A 14,789-nucleotide genomic window follows, 5' to 3' on the forward strand; every position below is an offset into this window, starting at 1 on the left:
GAGAGAGAGAGAGAGAGAGAGAGAGAGAGAGAGAGAGAGAGAGAGAGAGAATGCCTCTTTTTAAAATGTCTTGTCCTGACTGTTCTTGTGGTTGTCTGCCTTTTCCACGTATCATGGAGCCTTTAGGTACCCAGAAAAGAGAGATCTGCATCTCACCCACTTTTCACAAGAACTTGCGTATGACAGCTGTCAGAAAGGGGATGTAAACCTGCCCCCCCCCCACCGTTTGAAAGACCCTCCCTTTTTGTTGCTTGGCTTTTTCGTGGTCAGCCGGTGATGGTAACTCCAAATTGCCATTTGAGCATGTTACTGACATGGCCCTGAATCTGCCCCGCCCCCCAAAGGGGGAAGCAAGGAGGCAAGTGAGCAAGCAGAGCTTGCAAGCAGATTGAGGAAACAAGGCAGGTTCTGGCTGGAAGACGGGAGAACAATCCATAGTAAGCCTGATTGTCAGGTGTACTGTGAGTTATTCCATGAACAATGCACATGATGTATGTTATTCCTAGACTGGGTTGCCTTCTCATGTGAGATTGCCTGCCTAGTTCCTAGCCAGAGCATGCAAGGAGGGAAAAGGTGGTATCCTAGCTGCCTTTCCAGATGTGGAATACTTGGCTCAACAGCACTGAAAAAAGAAAAAGAACTTGGAATTTTTGTAGACAAGATAAATATGAGCCAGCAATGCTCTGCAGCTGCAGAAAGGACAAATGCTATGCTGGGACACACAAATGGAAGCATCACTTCCAGAATACTGTATTCAGTTCTGAGCATCCAGGTTTTAAAAAGATGCATTAAAAATAGAAAGGGTTCAGAGGAGGCAACAAAGATGATCCAGGATCTGGAAACTAAGCCCTATGATGAAAGGCTGGGGGAGCTGGGCATATTTAGGTTCGAGAAGAGAAGACTGAGAGGGATTTGATAGAACCCTACAAGTACCTGAAAGGCTGCCACAAGGAGGAAGGAAAAGACCTCCTCTGACTGTAGGACATGGAGCAACAAACTTAAAACTGCAGCACATCAGATTCAGGCTTGACACCAAGAAAAACTTCCTCCCTGTCAGAGCAACATGGCAGTGGAACTAGTTGCCAAGAGAGGTCGTGTGCCCTCCCACGCTAAAGATGTTCAGGGTGAAACTGGACAGTCTTCTGGGTGGAATGATGTGACTTGGCATCTGGCACCAGCCGGGTATTGGACCCAGTGGCCTTCCTGGCCCCTTCCAGTCCTGCTCTTCTATGAATCTATTAGTCTGTGTCATATACACATAAATAGTAGGCAGAAAAATGTTATCTACATCATTGCACACAGCCAGAAAAGGAGCAACACATGCTTCCCTTTCAGCTCTTCTGCAATGTTTATTGCATATTTTCATGGGTTCCTACATAGAATTCCACTGCTGTGAACATCTTTTTCAGACCCATTAGTACTGTGCTAAGCTTTTCATTTCTGTGCCTTTGGAAAATCTATAAATAAGTACACACTATCACTGTTTAAGTTAATTTAGAATTCTTATTTTCAAAGCAAACACAATCTTTTCATATTTGATCCCCTGTCTTGTTTGAAATAAGAATCCTTACAACCCAAGTGATCTGGTGGGCTCCAGAATCTCACATTGCTGAGTGAGGCTAATGGAAGTTGCAGTTTAGCACATCTGGAGGCCACTAGGTTGCCCACACCTACCATAGTCCACAACACACAACTTTTTCGCAAGTGTATTTGTGCTAGATGTCTGGAACATTGACAAGATGTGTTTATAGTATACTGTTTAAAGGCTCTACATACCGTCTGTCTCTCAATAGTGGTAATAATTTTATTCCTGGTAACTGTTTCTTTCCTAGCAATTCAGTTCCTTGATAGAATAATGCAAATCACTTCACCATTATACTTTTTAGTTAAGAATCTGAAATGGGAAACAAAAGGGGACAGAGGATACTCTTAATGTGGCAGGTTGAGCAGTAATACTGATTTCAATGATTATATTCCATAAGGAAGAATCCATAGGTGCAATATAGCTAATATAATTTCTTGTACTGGGAAGTGCCTTCTCACACAGGCATTTATGTAAGTCGGCTCTAGCTAACATTCAGGTAGTTGGGGGGAATGTGCAATTCAGTGTTCCCACACAGAGTGTAAAAGCAGGACTACAGCTTTATATTAAGAAAACAAAAATAATGACTACAGAAGAATTACAGAACTTTACTGTCAACAATGAAGAAATGGCAATTGTGAAAGATTTTGGATATCTTGATTCAGTCATCAATTTAAATGGTGACTGCAGCCAGGAAGTTTGAAGAAGGCTGAGACTTGGAAGGTCAGTGATGAAGAAACTAGAAGCAATAGTCACATTTAAGGAAGTTTCACTGAAGACCAAGTTCAAGATCATCTGCACTATTGTATTCCTAGTTACCATGTATGGACGTGAAATTGGGACACTGAAGAGAGCTAACAGGAAAAAACTTGATGTGTTCGAAAAATGGTGCTGAAGGAGAGATTTGCAAGCACACTGAACCAACAGAGAGACAGACAAGTGGGTCCTAGATCAAATCAAGTTAGAACATTTCCTGAGACTGCCCTAATGTGGCCACATCACGTGAGAAGGCAAGAATCACAGGGGAAGACAGTCGTGTTAGAGAAAATTGAAGGCAGTAGAGGAGAACGGAGAGCAAATAGGAGAATAATGGATTCTATAAAGGAAGGCTCAACCTTGAGTGTATATGAACTGAGCAGGGCTGCCAAGGACCAGGCGTTCATTCGTAAGGTCACTGTGAGTTGAAGACAACTTCATGGCACCTAACCACAACAGAAGGCACTCTGAAATAGTTTCATTCTGTTCACACAAGCAATGTTTTGCTAGTGGAAACTTCTCTTTGCACAAGAGGAGATTCCAACTAAAGTCCTGCTTGCACACACACGTAGCTCTCACTTCCCCTTACAGGGTCTGCTCATGCGGTGCAGTCAGCTTGCACAAAGTCAGTAAGTGCAGTGTGTTCTGTTTGGGTAAGCTCTGCTGGCATGCACTGTGACAAGTGGGCAAGCTCTGTCAGTGCAACCAGCCGTGTTATGTAATGCAAGTAAAGTTGGTGCCTGGTGCCAACCCAACTCACCTTTTCATGCCAGGTTAAGATGGTCCCCTTTTCTCAGGCAATCACCAGGGCCAAATAACACCTGGGGACAGTGCATGTTGTCATTGTTTTTAGAAGCCCAAGTAGTGTGGGCTACTTATCTTAGTAGTTTAAATGGTTAAATATCTGGTGTCAATTTAAATCATTAAAATCATTAAAATCTCTTTACAGATATGGGTCATTTATGCATCTATATTTCAGTTAGTAGGCACAGTTAAAATTCGCTTTACATTGTGATGAGTATAAAAGCTGTAGGATAAGTCTTCATGCATTTGGACTCATGAGATTAAACATATTTCTGGGTGTAAATACCAAGTAATGTAACTTATCACATAATTGTGTCTTTTTTCTCCCATCAGCTCCTCGGATATAGTGAAAAACCAGTAAACCTACAGATGTTCATTGGGACAGCGGATGATCGTTACTTACGGCCACATGCCTTTTACCAAGTGCATAGAATCACAGGGAAAACAGTTGCTACAGCAAGTCAAGAAATAATTATTGCTAGCACAAAGGTTTTGGAAATTCCACTTCTTCCTGAAAACAATATGTCAGCCAGGTATGACAGTTTTTCTAAGCAAGTCTATAAGCTGTGTGCCAGGTTTCTCTGCTAGGTATGAGTAGAGCATACGAGAGAGACTTCTTAGAAATTGTATTGGCTAGTGATATTTTCCAATATTGACTTCTTACCAGTTCTTTCCTTTTAAAGAGCATTCTCTTCATCCTGTTGTGAAATTTAATTTTAGCTGCTTCTTAAGGCTGAAATCAGCACCTTGAAAAATTGTTTTGTTGTGTTTTGTTTTAAGAGGGGACTGGCTTACCATAGTAGTTTAGGTACTTTAGAATGCAGCCAGTGCTAGTGATTTTATATGAACAATACAATTGAGTCTATCAGCATATTATGCATGTCTAGGAATTCTTATATATGGATAATCTAGCTTTATTTCATATTTTAATGTTAGTTAAAGTTAGAAGCAACTTTTTATTAGTAAGCTTATTTAGAACCCCTGTACTCTCTTCTCCGACTCATTTTTTTTATTATTATTATAACATTTCTATGCCGCCCCTTGCCAAAGCCTCGGGGCGGCTTACAACACATTTGACATTTGTGTGTGGCCTGCTACCTCATGTCAGAAACAAAAGAAAAGTCTCTGGCTCTTGTGATAGTAAAATACTAAGATCAAATCCAAAAAGAACCAGTTAAAATAGTTGATTCACATGTTATGGTCTCAATTCTGTAAACATATTTTGAGAGACCCAGAAAACAGTACTGCTTCATACACTCCTTTCCCCTCCAGATCCCTTTCCTTTGTCCACTTATATTCTCTCTTTCTCTGCCTTGTTTGTACACACCATAGCATGCCCAGTTTGTGGGTTATAGTAAACTATGCTTTAATGAAGTGGGGGGGAGGGACATAAGGGAGAAAAAGTGGATTTGCAAGCCTCGTTGTTGTTGTTAGTCACGAAGTCGTGTCCAACTCATCGCGACCCCATGGACAACATTCCTCCAGGCCTTCCTGTCTTCCACCATCTCTCGGAGTCCACCCAAGCTCACACCAACTGCTTCAGTGACTCCATCTAGCCACCTCATCCTCTGCCGTCCCCTTCTTCTTTTGCCATCTATTGTTCCCAGCATTAGGCTCTTCTCCAGGGAGTCCTTCCTTCTCATTAGGTGGCCAAAGTATTTGAGTTTCATCTTCAGTATGTGGCCTTCTAAAGAGCAGTCAGGGTTGATCTCCTCTAGGACTGACCGGTTTGATCGCCTTGCGGTCCAAGGGACTCACAGGAGTCTCCTCCAGCACCACAATTCAAAGGCCTCAATCCTTTGGCACTCAGCCTTCCTTATGGTCCAGCTTTCACAGCCATACATTGCAGCTGGGAAAACCATAGCCTTGACTATACGCACTTTTGTTGGCAGGGTGATGTCTCTGCTTTTTAGTATGCTGTCTAGATTTGCCATAGCTTTCCTCCCCAGGAGCAAGCGTCTTTTAATGTCTTGGCTGCAGTCCCCATCTGCGGTGATCTTGGAGCCCAGGAAAATAAAATCTGTCACTACCTCCATTTCTTCCCCATCTATTTGCCAGGAAGTGAGAGGACCAGATGCCATGATCTTAGTTTTCTTAATGTTGAGTTTCAAGCCAACTTTTGCGCTCTCCTCCTTCACCCGCATCAAGAGGCTCTTTACTTCCTCTTCACTTTCTGCCATGAGAGTGGTATCTTCTGCATATCTGAGGTTGTTGATATTTCTCCCAGCAATCTTAATTCCAACTGGTGATTCATCTAGCCTGGTCTTTCTCATGATGTGCTCTGCATATAAGTTAAATAGGCAGGGAGACAGTATACAGCCTTGCCGAACTCCTTTCTCAATTTTGAACCAATCAGTGGTTCCGTGTCCAGTTCTCACTGTTGCTTCCTGACCCACATATAGGTTTCTCAAGAGACAAATAAGATGGTCAGGTACTCCCATCTCTATAAGAACTTGCCACAATTTGTTGTGATCCATGCAATCAAGGGCTTTAGCATAGTCAATGAAGCAGAAGTAGATGTTTTTCTGGAACTCCCTAGCTTTCTCCATGATCCAGCGTATGTTGGCAATTTGAGCTCTAGTTCCTCCCCCTCTTTGAAACCCAGCCTGTACTTCTGGTAGTTCTCGGTCCACATACTAATGGAGCATAGCTTGTAGGATTTTGAGCATAACTCTGCTAGCATGTGAAATGAGTGCAATGGTGCGGTAGTTTGAACATTCTTTGGCATTGCTCTTCTTTGGGATCGGAATGTAAGCTGACCTTTTCCAATCCTGTGGCCGCTGCTGAGTTTTCCTAATTTGCTGGCATATTGAGTGTAGCACTTTCACTGCATCATCTTTTAGGATTTTGAATAGCTCAGCTGGAATACTGTCGCCTCCACTAGCTTTGCTGTTGCTCAGACTTCCTAAGGCCCATTTGACTTCACATTCCAGGATGTCTGGCTCGAGGTCAGTGACCACCCCATCGTGGTTATCTGGGACATTAAGCTCTTTCTTGTATAGTTCTTCTGTGTAATCTTGCCACCTCTTCTTAATCTCTTCTGCCTCAGTTAGGTCCCTGCCATTTTGGTCCTTTATCATGCCCATCTTTGCATGAAACGTTCCCTTCATATCTCCAATTTTCTTGAAGAGATCTCTGGTCCTCCCTCTTCTGTTGTTTTCTTCTGTTTCTTTGCACTGTTCATTTAAGAAGGCATTCTTATCTCTTCTAGCTGTTCTCTGGAATTCTGCATTCAGTTGTTTGCATCTTTCTCTTTCTCCCTTGCCTTTCGCTTCCCTTCTTTCCTCAGCTATTTGTAAAGCTTCCTCAGACAGCCATTTTGCTTTCTTGCATTTCTTTTTCTTTGGTATGGTTTTAGTTGCTGCCTCTAATTTGGAGAATTAAGAATGTTATGTCTAAACTGAATTTCAGCTTACTCTAACCTTCATGTTTTCTTAGTTCAGGTGTAAAAAAGTGATAAATGAAGATAATCTTTGCTAGATGAATGTTGTAACAGGTGTGACATACATGCCAGGCATAATCTGGCATGCAGGAACTGCAGAGGGCTGTCATGGGTGGGACGTTTTGGAGGGTTTTCGTTCATAGGGCCACCATAAGTCAGAGAAGACTTGACACTACATAGCAGCAACAACCGTCTGGCGTGCGTATCTTTCTTAAGGCTTAGTTTCAGTTTTCATTGGTCAGTGATATGGTTAATCGATGCCAATTAACCATGCTTTTTCAACTCAAGACTCATTTTCACAATGCTCACTACTGATGAATAGGTTGTATTCTGTGCCTGGTCAGTGTTGCACTGTGAAATCAAAACTAAATGGGGTGTTGAGACACTCCCTCTTGCAGTGGGAGTGATTGGGCAGGAGGGGCCACCAGACATAGGGTTGTTGTGAAGTGTGTGCCAGGCCACTATAAAATTATTATGCTTATTTTTTTTTTTTTTTTAGTAAAAACATGGTTGACCGTTTTTTCATTCAAGCTTTTGGTTTCCCATAGTATTGATTGTGCAGGTATTTTGAAACTCCGTAATTCAGATATAGAACTTCGTAAGGGGGAGACTGATATTGGAAGGAAAAATACAAGAGTGCGACTTGTCTTTCGAGTACATATCCCACAGCCTAGTGGAAAAGTCTTGTCCCTTCAAGCTGCATCAATACCTGTTGAATGCTGTAAGTTCTTTTCCCTCTTTTGATTCTCCCCCAATTGAAAATAGCCTTGCTATTAACTCATGTGCTAATAGGATAACACTTGTATCTTACAAAATTGAATGTCCAGACAAGGCTGTTGTGCTTTTGCTGCTGCTCTAGCTGATTCCCTTCAGTAATTTTAACACATTGATCTAAGTATTTTAAAATATTACTTAGTTAGATACCGTATTTTGTTTGATAAATATTAGCATTCATTGGAATGTTTTATGAAAAGCTTTTTTTCTTACGAAGTTAGTATGGTATTGGCAGTAAGTATAAATAGGATGTTTTGGTATTGATTTGTAATCAGCGAATGCTTGGGACTTCTAACAAAGGAAAAGCTGAGTATGAATTAAATACTTAAACAAGCCAACTTTAAAGTTTCAGTTAGCTGAATCAAAATAAACTACAATTTGAGAACAGAATAAACATAGCCTGTATTTTAACATTTAGCAAGTGCAATTATTTCCTATAAAAATCGTGTATGAACTTAGTAGCATTGTTTCGGTTACCGTTTTTTAATCTTGGCAGCCAAATTCGGCCCCTTGCCAAGCAAGTTTTTTTATGGACCATTAATTCTAATTTTGTGCATACTTTTCGTGAAAGCAGAATAGTGACCTGAATGTAGGAACTATATGCTATGGATAATGTGTATTATGATCCAACCTATCTGAATTAACACTCACAAAGCATTGTCCAGTCTGTTGGCATAATGTGAAACAGTAGTACTGCTATTAGTCGAGGGATGGTGAAGAGAGGACGCTTGATATGAATAAAGAGTATATGTAGTAATATAAAACACAGAAGTACATGGGGTTTCTCTTGTGCAAGTGTTTTCCACTCCTTGAGGAAGAAAAGAACAGTGTGAGTGGTATACAACCATCTCTCCCCAATAAGAATGTGTAAGTGATGCATTTTATATTTGAAGCATTCAATATAGGCCTTGTAACTACCATAGTATCTTGCCTATAATTTCAGCATGCTTGCATATTTTTGTATATTTTGTATATATTTTTCACAAAGCTCAGAGATCTGCTCAAGAACTTCCTCAGATAGAGAAGTACAGCATCAATAGTTGCTCAGTGAATGGAGGCCATGAAATGGTTGTTACTGGATCTAACTTCCTTCCTGAATCCAAAGTAATATTTCTTGAAAAGGGGCAAGGTAAGTTACCCTCTTTCAGGTAGCAGAAAAGGCTTGGGTTTTGGATTGAAGTGAAGTGGACCAATTAAAACTATCCTGTCTTCTCTTCCACTTGAAGATGGCAGTGTAAAGCAAGGCATGCAGGGAGACATCTGTGCCACTTCTTTTGTTCTTATGCATGCATGTATAAAGTATAGGTACAGTCCTTAGCATGCTGTCCTAATGCTCCTTGCCAGATACTCTGCCTCTGTTGTCTGAGTGTGAGCAGCAACAGTTGGACTAATGTAATCTGATGTAATGTAAGGTAACACAATGTTTGATTCATTGTGTTTGCACATGTTCGTGAAGCATTAGCTGTGCAGAATTAATGCAGGATCTTACCATGCCATGGAACCACATCACAGTTTGCCACTGGTTTTTTTCTATTTCCTGGGTTTGCTATTTTTGTGACACATGAAACAGCACTATGTCTCTGCACCCCAAATGTGCCCTTTCATTGCACCACGTGCTTTCCATGCAAACTGTTACGTGATTGCATCAGCCACTGTTTTGTGAATTAAGGAGGAACGTGTCCCTTGCCATGCATCAACTATACTTCCCCTTCCCTGTTTCAAATTTATCTTCAATTATCTTCACTTCCTCTACACAGCATTTGCCTTTCTGGATTATTTGCTGGCAGTTAAACTCTTCCCTGCCAGCCATCTTAGAGCAATACAATTTACTTCAGAAAGAGAAGCCTTTTATTTTAAATAAAAATTGCTATTAAAATGTTAATGTGTACATACTTATTTGTAATGTGATTCTTGAACTAAAACTTCTTTCTTGGTAGATGGACGGCCCCAGTGGGAGGTGGAAGGAAAAATAATTAGAGAGAGGAGTCAAGAGGTGAGAAATTATTTTACCTGGAGTTTTTATGTGGCAGACACATAATTAGCTTGGCAGACATTTCAGTATACTGTGGATAGCCATAGATTAGCTGGTATATCTAGGAGCTAGCTTTGAGAAAGGGCATTAGAACTGCATGCACCACTACCAGTTTCAGGCAGTGCTGCATTATTCAGCTCTGCCTAGAAGTCATAATCTCTGACATGAAATGTTTCCTTCAGTGAGTGCTGTGATTATTTGAGGTCTGTAGCACAGATGTGGAACATGCTCTGCATGCAAACATTCCCAGATTCAATGCGCAGTATCTGCAGGTAGGGCTGGGAAATGCAGTGCATGAAACCCTGGGGAGCTGTTCCTTCTTGGTGTTGACAGCACTAAAGTGGATGCCTTGATACAAGTTGGCTTCCTAAGACAAGGAATGCTGCTACAGGTTCCTCACTGTTACTTCACATCTTTCAGAATCTGAGTTCTAGATCTGAAAGGGTTTTGAGCAATGCCCAGTATTAAAATCCCAGTTTTCCAAAGTAGTAACGGTGGTGGTAGCAGAAATGGAGGTGGGAATGGTGATAAGTTGACTGGAAATGAGTTGTGCATAGGGGTTTGGGACATAAAAGGGCCAATGTGTTGAGGAAAAATTAAACAGTAATAAAGTGGTGATTTTGGTGACCTTTAGGATTGTTGCACGCAGCAAACATAGGAGGGCCTGCTATCACCTTTTGTTTACCTTTTCATGCAACCCAGGTGCCAGGCATGAGTGGGTTACTAGATTTTCCCACCATTGCATATCATTGACTTACAGGTGCAGAGAATTTGGAGGTTAGACTAGTAGGCTAATCTGGAAAATCTTGGATTGGGTGGGTAGGGGGGATATAATGTTTGACCACCAACAAGGGCATTGCGCTTTGCTAAGGTACATAACGGGCAATTAAAAATCTTAGCAACTCGTGCTTCAGGTTATAAAGCATATGCTGTGCCCAATTACTTTAGTAGGTGAGGAAGCAAATTGGAAGAAGGTGCTTTCTGTGGTACACTTTGCCTTTAATATATAACTTTATCCTTTTTCATTCAGGCTACAATTGTTCTTGAAATCCCTCCATATCACAACAAAGCAATTACAGCGGCTGTGCAGGTGCAGTTCTACGTTTGCAACGGCAAGAGGAAAAAAAGCCAGTCTCAACGTTTTACTTATAGTCCAGGTACAGGCCCTCTCTGAGTGCAGATCATGAACGATGCACAAAACATTCTTTGTTGTAAATGACTATGGCATCTGCACTTTTGTTTTGGTACCCAGCTCTTTTTTACAGTGAAATTCAGGCATGATGAATTCAAAAATATTTAAATTCTAGGTAGTATAACGAGATGGAAGAGAAGTGATAGAGGTATTCAGTAGAAATTTCCAGCTACTTCTGCCCTCATGCATACTGCTTTTTGTCACAGTCCAGGGATATACACCTTGCTTAGGTGTATGTGTTACAACATCTATGTGTTGTTACGAGTGAAACATTTCTAAAATAACAGTAGACATACTTCTAAACTAACATGACCTCAGTATACAGAGATAGGCTAAAGGCTAGAAAGCAAGTTTTATTTTCCACCTTTTTTACTTCTATTGATCTAAAATGTGCCAATCATGTCATAAAATGAAAATGTGGGCCTGATTTAAAAAATCACTATTCCCTGAAATAATTCTCAGCTTTTCAGTTTAAAATGTCTCAAAATGTTTGTTCATTCTTTAAAAATTCCAGTGCTGATAGTAGGAATTTGCCTAAGAAACGGAAATCTATACAGGCCTTAAAAATGAGTGAGCATATTTTCCATGCCATTTTTCCACTAAGATGATCTTCCAAAGAAGCTTGTAAATAAAGTTCTTACAAAGGCACAGAAGAACTAGGAACACACGTGGAATGTGAGGGTGCTGAGCTGAGACTCAGTTGTGTTAATCAGGGGCTCAGTAGGGACACATGTTACGGAAGTAGTTCGTTGTTTGTAATAGTCCCTTTAAGAGAATGCAGTACTTGTTGCAGGTCTGTCTCCTTAATTGTCTTTTCAGACCCCATGCCTCCAAATCCACTTACAGCATTTGATGAACTCAAACAGCTTCATGATAATGCATTAAACTGTGTGCTAAACCCTTGAATGTGTAAAGAGAAGGCTAGTGTGGTTATAGTATTACAGCATTAAGGAGACATTTGATGGGGAGGAGATCTCCCAGGTCCTGCCGGAAATGATATTGTCTAGGTTCCAGGATTTCTATCCAGAGCAGAGCCTAGGTTTTTATACTAACAGTATAGTTGAGTTTTATGTACTCGACATAAAATAATATAGCTCATGCTTTGTGTGCAGAAGGCTCCAGATTCCAATTCCAGCATGTATATTTTCAACTTGGATCTAGGCGAGCATGGCTGCGGGTAGTGTTGACTTTACAGGGATATTTATTTTATTTATTTAAAACATTTATATGCTGCCTGATTGTGCCACAGCACCTCCAGGCAGCTCACAACCATAAGATAAAATACAGTAAAAACACAATAAAAACCGGAACACATTAAAAATAACAAAAAATACAAACCAAAAAAAAAAAAAAGACCCTGTTCAGACTTGGAATAAAGTAACATGTAATGTTGTTTTAGCCATCCACCTAGTTGATCACTGGTTTTCTCATTATACAGTTGCACTGAAACAAGAGAACAGAGATGACTTGGATTTGTCTTCAGTTCCCTCACTGTCCCTGCCTCATTGTACAGGCGTTAAAGGACTCTCTTCTCTCCAAACTCAGCTGCCTTCACCAGATTCAGGACTCTCACATGACAGTTTACTTTCTACTTCACCCAGGAGCCTTGTATGCCCAGTCCAACAAACGTACACTCCCATGGTCTCCTCTGCAGTATCCCAGTTGTCACACATCCAAGCTAGGAGCATTAGTCCAGGTGAAGAGCATCCGGTTCTGTCTCCAGCTGTAGTCCACCAGTCTTTTCAGGTAACATCAGCTTCTTCTGTGAGGCCTTCCTACCAGCCTATGCAATCTAATGTTATGTTTAATGGACAGTCTGGTCTTCCCATGAACTCTGCCTCCTCCAGCCAAGGATACGATGCAATGTCATTTCAACAAGATGCAGCTGTACCTCCATTGATAAACCTTGGCTGCCAGTCTCTACCACAAATGCCGTATCATTCATCAGATCCAGGTTCGGTGTCAGCTTCTGTTGCAACAGGGGGGCATCCTTCAGCACATTCAGCTCGTTCAAGACAATCATCACCTCATCTACAAGCAATGGGGTACCACTGTCCAAATCCCCAGCAAAATTCTGTCTCTTCTGCAATGACTCAGTCCCTTGGACACCCTTCCACACCATTGCAGCAAGTCACATACCATTCTCCAAATCCGGGTAACACTTCATCACCATCCCCCAAATCTTCACATTCTTTGGTCCATTCACCACAATCTGGGCCATCTTCTCCACAGTTGCAGCCTATGCCTTACCAGACCCCTAGCTCAGGACCTGCCTCATCTCCTCCTCCTCCTACTGTTAGTCATACTGGTCAACAGTCCCCACAAGCGCATAGCCCAAGTTTGGGAGGAATTGCTGCAGCTTCATCCTTGTTGCATCAGAACATGTGTGATGCATCTCCATTTTCATCAGAGGGGTCAACTGTTAATGTTAAACCTGAACCCGAAGATCGAGAGTTAAATTTTCAGACAATGGGGCTCCAGGACATCACCTTAGATGATGGTAAGTGATACTACGTTTCGGATGTTTGTTGCTTTTGGAAGAACAGTATAATAAACAATTGTGTTGGGAGCATCTGATCCAAGTACTGTGCATGTGGCCATTTCAAGTTGCTATGGGGTTTCTCATTCTCTGCAATATTGGGGATAGCCGCAAATGCAACTGGGAGGTGAGTGCTTGCGGTCTGTGCAAGGTGTGCATGGAAGTCCTTGTTTGCTCAGCTACTGGTGTGCATATCTGGGTGTTAGCATGGACAAAGTACCACTGATCCACTTGGTCATACTTTGGCAAGCTTTTTAATGTTTGCTTTAGTATTTAAGCTTACACAAAATAAACATAGAAAAAGACTGTTTTAGTACTTTGGGCTTGATTGTGTGAGGTGTGTTCAGGCTTGGTAACAAGGTAGGAAATTTCAAAAGACCTTCAAATACAACTTTGCTAGCATGGTCCTTTGTTTAATTTGTTTTGTGAATGAGTGTGTTTTCATCTGTAAGATACAGAACATAGGCATCAATTGCAAAAAGGGCAGTTAAAGTGATGATTTTGACAAATAATGTCATGCTGAAATTATAGAAGGACATAAAATGGTAATCAAGATGTTTTTAATAAAAGGAGGCTATCAGCTCTACTATGCTGTGTCTATAATTACTTGGACTATTTATTTAACTAACATTGTCCATACTTTAAACTCTATATCCAGACAAGCTCAAGTGAGCTGAACTAATTAACATGTATAACCTATGTCTAATCAGTGCAAAACATCTCACTAGAAACGACTGTTGCTACATTCATAATGTTATGCTGTTCCTTTATTATCAAGTTATCGGGTCTAAAACTACTAAGCTAAGTAACTCTTGAGTCTAAGAAACATACATTTTAGGGATTATCTAGTTCTTCTTGGTCAGGTGTATAAAGAAACTATTTCAGGGTTATCAGAGCAGTGTAGTTGGAGAATGGAATTCAATAATGCAAGAGCAAGGCACAGTATAAAATGTAGCTGGATGGTGTAAAAGAAAAGAATTCAATAGCAACACCACAGATACGTACCTACCTACAAAAGGTGGGGAAAGGAGTATAAAATGGGTGACTTAGACTACCTAGCAGGTGGGGCAAGCAAATGTTTTGACTGCCTCCCTAGTTATGTCATGGAAAAGAAATAGATTTGGTTAAAAATTTTGACTGTTTAGTGTGTCTATTTGAGACCGAAAAATAAGCCTTTAGAATCATTCTTCTGATCTCAATATTAGATGGAATTCACTATAACGTAATCAAAAATTTATTTGGGGCCAATTCCTGATATGTCGTGCAAGATTAACTCCAGTGTTTCACCTCAAGCAGCAGTTGTGGTTCAAGATTTTTAGAACTAAAGTAATGGCTCTCCTTACACACAATCTTCAAAAGTCATGCTATTATCCGTATTGGGTTTAGCCTTAGCTTTTTCTCAAATGCAAATCCCTATTTGTAGTAGTTGTACAGTAACTGGCCAGATATTTATCAGACTTAACTCATTTGGTTCTTGCATCGATAGATCATTAATGCTACTAGAAATGACCATTGAGTAGATAACAGTTTCATGTCAAGCATATAGTAGGACAAGTAAATTAACATTTATGGTAGATAGGGAGAGACTTGATGATGAAGCTCTGCAATGCTTGTGAAGTCTGAACAGTATTTGACAACTTGCTGGGAGAGGAAAGACCTGGGGGTGAT

General features: G+C 40.8%; 1 protein-coding gene across 1 annotated transcript in view; it reads left to right on the forward strand.

Annotated features, from left to right (window-relative positions):
* The window catches only part of NFATC3 (nuclear factor of activated T cells 3), an 85,326-nt gene that overhangs the window by 43,538 nt on the left and 26,999 nt on the right, over window positions 1–14,789 (forward strand). Inside the window, exons 4-9 of the mRNA XM_044434347.1 lie at window positions 3,476–3,675; window positions 7,133–7,305; window positions 8,347–8,487; window positions 9,296–9,351; window positions 10,421–10,547; window positions 12,021–13,082. Coding sequence (XP_044290282.1) covers window positions 3,476–3,675; window positions 7,133–7,305; window positions 8,347–8,487; window positions 9,296–9,351; window positions 10,421–10,547; window positions 12,021–13,082 — 1,759 coding nt within the window. The remainder of the gene's footprint in view (window positions 1–3,475; window positions 3,676–7,132; window positions 7,306–8,346; window positions 8,488–9,295; window positions 9,352–10,420; window positions 10,548–12,020; window positions 13,083–14,789) is intronic.

This window comes from Varanus komodoensis, unplaced genomic scaffold, assembly GCF_004798865.1.
Source record: "Varanus komodoensis strain SLA01 unplaced genomic scaffold, ASM479886v1 scaffold27, whole genome shotgun sequence".
Lineage (NCBI taxonomy): Eukaryota > Metazoa > Chordata > Lepidosauria > Squamata > Varanidae > Varanus > Varanus komodoensis.